Genomic DNA, 8,759 nt, shown 5'->3' with positions numbered 1-8,759 from the left:
AGAAAAAAGAAAAATAGTATTAAAAATACATAAATAACACATGAAAAAATCCTTCTAGAGTTACCAAAAAAAATTCAAATAAGAAAACTGATTCATCAGAATATTAGTTAAATGGAGTGCTTGGACATTTGAAGAAATAATGAGGAGTCATGTAAATGTTCAGTATATACTTATTCAATTTTAAAATAAATCAAAACATTTAAACAAACAAAAAATGACACACACACACACACACAAACACAAACACACACACACAAAGAAGTACATACAACCACACAAACGAGCAAAAATAAAGACACATAAATACACACAACACACACAAAACATACACATACCAAACATACACTGGCATACACACAACACAACACAACACACACACACACACGACACACATACAGCACAAACACATACAAACACAAACATGCCCAAACCTTTTGATCACCATCATCAGTATCTAAATAAGATGATGAAATTGTATTGAACTCGGAAGGCAACGATGATGATGATGATGGCTGTTGATGTTGTCGATGATGATGATGATGATAGTGATGTTGCTGATTGTGATGATAATGATCCTGATGACGGATACTAGTATCATAACCAGAAGCCCCAACATCGTCGTCAACATCTTCTTCTTCATCATCCGAAGATACTTCATTTACAAAACAAACTTGTAAGCTGTTTTTGCTTTCAGCTGCTGAGAGATAGTGATGTTTTTTGAGGGGTTTATGGGGGAAAATTTGTTTTGATGTTTTTGCTCTTGTTTCTATGTTGTTGTTGTTGTATTTTGTAGCGTATATAGCGTTGAAAAAAATGTTGTTATTGTTGTTGCTGTTATCAAAGTTGTTGCTGGTGTCATGGTCGTCGTCATTGTACTCTAATTGAGCCTCTGAGACAAGTTTCTTCAACGTTTCGTAGCGTTTTGACGCTGCAGATACTGTTGAAGTTGTGGCTGATGTGGTCGTCGATGTAATTGTTGTTGGTTGTGTGGCTAGGGTGGGCAGTGCCTGCGATTGCTGTGCATGCATACAAATGTCAATAAATGAATAAACTAACCAATCAAACAGCTAACCAACAAACCAATCAAACAGCTAACCAACAAACCAATCAAACAACTAACCAACAAACCAATCAAACAACTAACTTAAAAACCAATCAAACAACTAACCAACAAACCAATCAAACAACTAACCAGCAAGCCAATCAAACAATTGACCAGCAAGCCAATATGTCTTCCAATAAAACAACAAACAATCCAGCAACAAACAAATCAACCAGCCGACCAAGCAATCAATCATCCAGTTAGTTAATTGACAAACCATCCAATCAATCAAGAAATCAATCAACAACCAACCTGTTCTTTTAACAGAGCCTTGCTTAGTTGTTGCTCCAGAAACTCCCAATTCAGTTTAGGTAGGGTTTCCTCTATATCCAAGAAACTTTTGACAGTTTTAACTTTATTATCATTACTATTATTAGTATTAGCTAGACCATTAATATCTGAAATAATTCTGGTAGTAGTAGCTGTAGTGGTTATAGTAGAAGCTGCAGTAGTAGTAGAAGTAGGGGCCTCATCATTAGAAACAGTTGATGAAGAATTAGTAGTTGATAAAGAATTTCTAACACCATGGCTTTCAACATAAGTAGTAGTAGTGCTGGGGCTAGTAGCAGCATTTGTTGCAGTAACTATGGTAGAAGTATCGACCACGTCTGCAAAAGTAGTAGTAGTAGTAGCAGCAGCAGCAGTGGCAGCAATCACAGCCTCATCTCTGTATGACTTGTCTGCTAGAATTTCACTAATTCTGGCGGTAATATTACTTAATGTGGATAGTATTTCTGAAGCATCATCAATATTATTATCATTATTATTATTATCATTATAATTATTCTTATTGTTGTTGTTGTTATCACCAGACAGCAAGAGGTCAGACTCATTGATGGCACAAGTTCCTCCCTCCAAACCAACTGATATATCATTACTTTTAATGACCAATGCACCAGCATCATAATCTAGATCAACACTGACCTCATTAGAAAGATCTTTTGCCTGTCCTTTTATAGTTGAAGGTTGACCTTCAAAACTATTGTCAACTGATTCATCGCAAATAAAACTCAGTCCTCTCTCTTCGTCATCAACGTAATCACTACCCCCATCACTCAGCACATCACTGGTCTCGGCCTGCGAACCACTCCTGTCACCGCCACTACTTCCTCCATCGTCGAATGAGGAGAGGAATTCAGATGAAGCATTTGAACACAGGCTACCACTTACTGACCCATATTTGTTAGCAATGTGTGAATCAAAAAGTCGCTTCAGAGATTCAACTAAATCATCTTTGTTGTGCCAATCTTTTTTGTTTAGGTGAAGTTCACTAAGTCGTTCAATGGTTCGGCTGTCAAGGTCTAAACCACTGAGTGAAAAGATATTTTTTCTATTTTTTCTTGATAAAGGTGTGGATAATTCTTTGAACCCTCGACTACCAAAATAAAAACTTTTACTCAGGCGGCTTGCTTTATTAAAGCGGCCAGTCAAAGATTCTAAATTAGCATCCGAATTGTCTTTGTCACCTCTTCTCAGGTCGTCATAAGATTCTTTTATTCTTTTTAATGTCTGTTCAGCGATTAGTGACCAGTTTTCAGGGTTGTCTAAATTTGAATTAAAGTTTTTTGTCTTAGTTGATGGCTCATTTTTCAATTTTTGGCTGTCATCATTATCGACTTCAGAACTCGGGCAGGAATCAGAATAATTGTCATAAACCCCAGAGTCCAACATTTTTTATTTAGTTAGGTTAGGTGCACTTCAAAATATATTTATTCATTAAAAACAAATTTGGCTAATTAGCGGTAGTATATAATATATATTAATAGACTATTAGTTACATATGTATATTTATTAATTAACCCATTTACCGCCATTAACCCATTTAACGCAACGCGTATTTTAAACTCCTTAAATTATATTTTTCGTTTGGTCTATTTGCAAAAATTATATTTAAACCTATTGTCCATTAATGCAAATACATAAATATTATAAAATTTTACACTTGATTAATTTAGATTTTTTTTTAATTTTTGAATTTGTCGAGGTTTCATTTTAATTTTGGAGGTCTAATCGAGACGGTTTTTAAAACATTTGTCAATTGTAATCCGTGATTGATTTATCATAATTCCAATAAAGAAAAGGTTGCTTTTTTATATTTTAAAATACAAAATTGTAGATTGTTTTAGAATTTCGTGTGAATGATGTAGAAAATCGAACGTTGCGTTTTCGCAACCTCGACATTTTATGTTGTCCTTTGTGGTAAAACATTAGTATTTGTTTTTTCAATTTCATTATGTTTTAAGTGCATAATCATTTCATTATTTTTCATAATTTTATTATTAATGAAATGTAACAAAAGCTTAAAGTTATAAAAATGAAGACTTTATTTTAAATTTTTCAGATGGAAAATAACAGATTTTTTAGTTTGAAAGAGGCCGTGGACATGATTGCTGAGGATGATGATATTTTTAATGCAGACATAGTTGTGTTTCCACCAGAAGTTGTAAATGACCAGAGTGATTGTGAGGATTTTGAAGAAAATGATTTGACTGTCAATATTGATATGCCACAGGATATCTGTGGAACAGTAGAAGTTCACTATGAGATTGATAAAGTCAAAACTGGAAATAAGCTTCATTCACAGTTGAGCAATGGAAAAAATAAAATATTAAAATCTAAAAAGCAAAATATTCCAGTTAATTGGAAACGACTAAAACCAAAATATTGTTCAACTCCAAAAGATGATCAAAATTTGAAAATATCACATCTCATTGGATGTTTAGCTGACAAAACAGAAACAGAAATGTTTCAAGAATTTTTCGATGATACAGTTATTGCTCATATTATTGATCAAAGTCAAATATATGCTCAACAAAAAAACAGACATGGATTTGAACTGAAATCTTATCAGTTACAACGTTTTATTGGATTTCTGCTTTTTACTGGCTATCGTAAGCTACCAAGAGAAGAAATGTACTGGGAAAATGCGGAAGACTGCAACATCAAAATAGTAACTAATGCTTTAAGTCGTCAACATTTTAGAAATATTAAACAAAATCTTCATTTTAGTGACAATACAAAAATTCAATCTAATGATAAGCTTTATAAAATCCGTTCATATGTTGAGTTAATGAATGCAAATTTTGTAAAATTTGATGTGTTCTCCCACAATCTCAGTATTGATGAACAAATGATCCCATATTTTGGGAGGCATTCGTGCAAAATGTTTATGAAGGGCAAACCTGTTCGCTTTGGGTTTAAAATATGGTGTCTTTGTTCATCCGATGGATACCTTTTCCATTCTATTCCTTATGCTGGTAAAGATGAAAACTATGATCCTGATCTAGGTCTTGGAGCCAATGTGGTTTTAAATTTGTTACAGGTAGTGAATACTCCAGAGCAACATGCTATATATTTTGATAACTTTTTCACTTCCCACAAACTCATGATCAAACTTCGAGCTGCACATTTTTATGCTACTGGAACTGTACGTGAACCTCGATTAATTAACTCAATATTAGAAGACACCAAGAAGCTTCAAAAAAAGAGAGAACTTTTGACAGTTGTTTTGACATCAAAAACGAAATTCTGGCAGTCAAATGGAATGACAACTCTGTAGTAACCCTGGCAAGCAATTTTCAATCGGTTGAGCCACTCCTGACAGCAAAAAGGTTTTCAAGATCCGAAAGAAAATCTATCATGATTCAGCAACCAAATCTCATTGCATCCTACAATGCTAATATGGGCGGAGTAGATCTGTTAGATAATTTTGTTGCAAAATATAGAATAGGAATCAAAGGGAAAAAATGGTGGTGGCCTTATTTTGTAAATTATGTTGATATTGCTCTCTACAATGCATGGAAAGTGTATCGACTTGTAAATGGGAGCAAAATTGATTTATTGGAATTTCGTCGTCGAGTTGCTATTACACTTTTATCCACTAAAGCTCCTGATGACGATTGCCAATCCAATAAAATTTTATGCGGATCTCCATCATCACTTAAAAAATTATCAGATCCTAGGGTGACGTCGGATCATTACATTTTGAAACATCCCGAAGGACGCAGGCTCAGATGTTGACAGTGTAAAAGTACGACATGTTATATTTGCGGCAAATGTATGGTGGGCATTCATGCTAAATGTTTCACAACATACCACCAGTGACAAACAAATAAAACAATTAATTTTTTATGTACATTGTTAATATTCTGAACATTACATAAAAAATTCTAAATATACTGAATCCTGCCGACGTTGCGAAAACGTAACGTTGTATATTTTTTGTAATTTTTATGATATCAATAAAATTTTGTTTATACTATGTTATTATGACTATTATTGACTTGTAATTTTAATATAATGTTTCCCTCACACTGATTTCATGTAGCGGCGGTAAATGGGTTAATTAGTAACTATAGAAGACTATAGAGTATAAGTATAGCTATAGAGTATAGAGTACTACCAGACTACAGAAGACACAAACACACACATACAAAGGCACGCAGACAGTTTTGAGTTGACTGGAGTTGCACTTGGACTCGCTCGCCTGCAGTCGTAAAATTGAAAATTATTGAATTTAATTTTGAATCAGCAGTTTTTTAAAGAAAATTAATTAAAATATTTCAGAAAACCATCTATAATATATAAACAAACTACTAGAAAACTAGACGAATGTTTAAAAGCGAACCTGAAGTAAAACTAAATTTTTAGCATAGGAATTGATCTATAGTGCATATTCAGAAAGTTCACCAGAAATCATTATACATTTTTTTTAGTTTGTGGTAGTTTTTAAACTAAAATAAAAACTATTTTTTGTAATATTTTTAATTTTTTAATTTTAATTATCGTTTGTCATCGCTTTGTCCGCTTGAGCTAATTTTGTACACTTGCTTATTTTCGTTGACTAGCCAATTATATCACGGACTTGACCATGATACAAAATTATTAATTTAATTATTATTGCAATTGTTATTGGAAAGAAAAACAAAATCGGCAGTAACGATGTTTTTGTTTTCTACAACTCCACATACAACAAATGCCTGACAATTTGAGATGTTTCAGCGGTTAAATAACAACAGTTATAACAATTTCACATGAATGAATGTGGTTTTCTGAAGAGATTTTGTTTAACTTGTCAAACAGTATATAATCAGAAAACAATTTCATGACTGAAGACTGACTCTCCGATCTTTTGATCTGTTACATTTCAGGTCGAACTGATCATTGATACTGTAAAAAAAACAACAAAGAAAAGCACTCATAGTTGTTTCGACAAATAGCGACAAATTATTCACCAACAGATTTTGACACTGTTTTGGCGTCAATCAAATTTTTCCATGATCAAGTAGTAAACAAGTAAATTTTATTTTAACAGGGGGTCGATTATTGTATTTTAAACAGCTTAGAACAAATTGATATGTTGAGTCACACAACCGCTCAACTTTTTTTTTAACTAACTCATCTTCAGTGCATTATATGTAATGTATGTAAGATATTTGATATATATATTGATATATATATATATATATATACACAAGGGGAGGCCTATTTACCAATGTACAACACTTTCTTATGGGTTTATATATATGCAAAGAATCTCAATTTTTTCAACTTTTAATTATTTTTGGTAATGTCGATTTTATTTTTATAAATTTATACCAAATAAAAGTAATTAATTACTACATTGAATAACAATTAAAAAAAATAAAAATTTTAACATTATAAATAAAAGCAATATTCCGTAATTAGTAAATATACGATCGTAACTTGACTCGAACGATAAAAAATCACCCTCCAACTCCCCTCCGAAAGTAAGCTCCTTGTTCGACCGTTGAAAGTAAGCGAAGACCGTCATATTTGATCTGGTTATTATTATTATTATTATTATTATTAACGGGGTTTAAAGTGGTTCAGAAGACTATGGTCTGTGTAAGAACCACTACTAATTAGATCTCCTAATATCCTACCTGTCCGAGTTTGGCTTTGAAGCTGTTGAGTGAATTCGCAGAGACTGCATCATCGCTTAGCTCGTTCCAGGCGTTGACCACTCTACTGCTGAAGAATCTGCTCTTTATTTTTCCATCCGAGTTTTTGAAAATCTTAAATCTGTGTCCTCGTAGTTTATCACTGTTTACTAGCCTGAAAAATCTCGAGTATGGAGTTGTTTCCCTATTCGTATATATTATATGTATCAAACAGTATCTTATTGAACAAAGTAGTATCATAAAATGAATAAAAATACTTTTTTCAAAAATTAAAAAAATTCTAAATTTGATTTCAGTGCGATATCGATGTGACCTGACTAATTAAAAAACATCAAATAAAATTTATTAAATAGGATGGGTAATTCGTTGCAAAATCGTTGGAGGAAATGATGTCATGTTCATGTTAACAGTAGTTTTTTTACTGCATGGTAGTTAATCAGCCGGTATGAAAGTTATATTCAATTCCTATCAAATAAATTTGACCAAATATCATGGACAGGCAGAACTAAATAAAGAAATAGATAGATAGATATATATACGTAGTTATTATACATTTATAATGTTGTATTTACACATTCAAATTATACAATTGTGTTATAGTGCAGTCTCAAACTATTTTGAATTCTCTCAGAAGAATTTAAACTTTTTACTATATACTAGTTACTTTTAATAACACTTTTAAAAAATTTTCAATTTGATTTTATCGCGATATCGATGATGAAGATTGTGACCTGACTGATTAAAAAGCATCAAAAAAAATTTTGAAAATAGGATGGAAAATTTGTTATATTGGGATGTTCGTATATAAAGCGAGCAAAATTTTAATATAAAAGCGCTTATAAATCTACGCATATTGGCAAGCTTGGCCTGGCTTGGCTCGGCTTGGAATCGGATGTTAAGCAAGATGTGGTCTCAAACTATTTTGAATTCTCCCCGAAAAATTTGAACAGCTTGCGTATATATGTAGCACTGATTACTGTTGCTTGTACAATGAATTTATATTATATATATATATATATTATTAATGAAAAATTATTAATGAAAAATTTAATAAAGCGCTAATTCAAAGGATCTCAAAAGCGCTATAAAAAAAAAATATCATGGCATAATCAACATAAATAAAGAGTTATCAGTGCATTTCAACGAAAAAATTTTAAGAAAAAAAAAACAGTCTTCATTATTTCCTTAATCTAACGTCGCACAATAAACAAAATAAATCACTCAGTTATAACTAAAACAAGTCAGTTCAATGAATTACAACGAAAATAAGTAAGTTTTCAGTTTTCTTTTAAAATCAGGCATGTTCAACTCCGGATCTCTTAGAAAGGCAGGCAAATTGTTTCAAACAGACGGTCCCAAGACCGTCTGTTTGAAACAATTTGTTACGAGACCCTATATGAAGACACGAAATTGGGACTAGCAGCAGGTTCGGATCACGAGGCCTCAGATGCGTTCCAGAAGGAGGTGCCAACTTCTTTGCAAACATTTCCGACAAATAAGATGGTGCAAGACGATTTATTGACTTGTAGACTAGAGTTGATATTTTGAAGATTATTCTTTTTTTTACGGTTAGCCAGTGCAGTTGTTTCAGTATTGGTGATACGTGATCATATTTTAAACCGCCGACAACAACCTTTGCAGCACGATTCTGCAATGACTGTAATACAGCTAAATGTTTCGTAAAACAGGCTATTACAATAATCAATTCGTGAGTGCACGAAGGCATGAACCAG

General features: G+C 32.5%; 2 protein-coding genes across 2 annotated transcripts in view; one reads left to right on the top strand and one right to left on the bottom strand.

Moving 5' to 3' along the window:
- The window catches only part of HELRODRAFT_177785 (hypothetical protein), a gene marked incomplete at both ends in the record, with an annotated part of 6,901 nt that extends 4,128 nt beyond the window's left edge, over nt 1-2,773 (bottom strand). The window contains 3 exons of the mRNA XM_009025936.1: nt 432-512; nt 672-952; nt 1,441-2,773. Coding sequence (XP_009024184.1) covers nt 432-512; nt 672-952; nt 1,441-2,773 — 1,695 coding nt within the window. The remainder of the gene's footprint in view (nt 1-431; nt 513-671; nt 953-1,440) is intronic.
- A 670-nt stretch (nt 2,774-3,443) lies between these two features.
- On the top strand, nt 3,444-5,122 carry HELRODRAFT_177784 (hypothetical protein; the record flags this gene model as incomplete). The annotated part of the gene is made up of 2 exons (XM_009025935.1): nt 3,444-3,960; nt 5,058-5,122. The coding sequence occupies 2 exons, from the start codon at nt 3,444-3,446 to the stop codon at nt 5,120-5,122; spliced, it is 582 nt and encodes a 193-aa protein (XP_009024183.1).
- Between the last annotated feature and the right edge of the window lie 3,637 nt (nt 5,123-8,759).

The sequence above is a fragment of the Helobdella robusta genome, assembly GCF_000326865.2.
Source record: "Helobdella robusta unplaced genomic scaffold HELROscaffold_44, whole genome shotgun sequence".
In the NCBI taxonomy this organism is placed as follows: domain Eukaryota; kingdom Metazoa; phylum Annelida; class Clitellata; order Rhynchobdellida; family Glossiphoniidae; genus Helobdella; species Helobdella robusta.
Note: the sequence above shows the minus strand (reverse complement) of the source record. Positions and strands in the feature narration are given on the sequence as shown.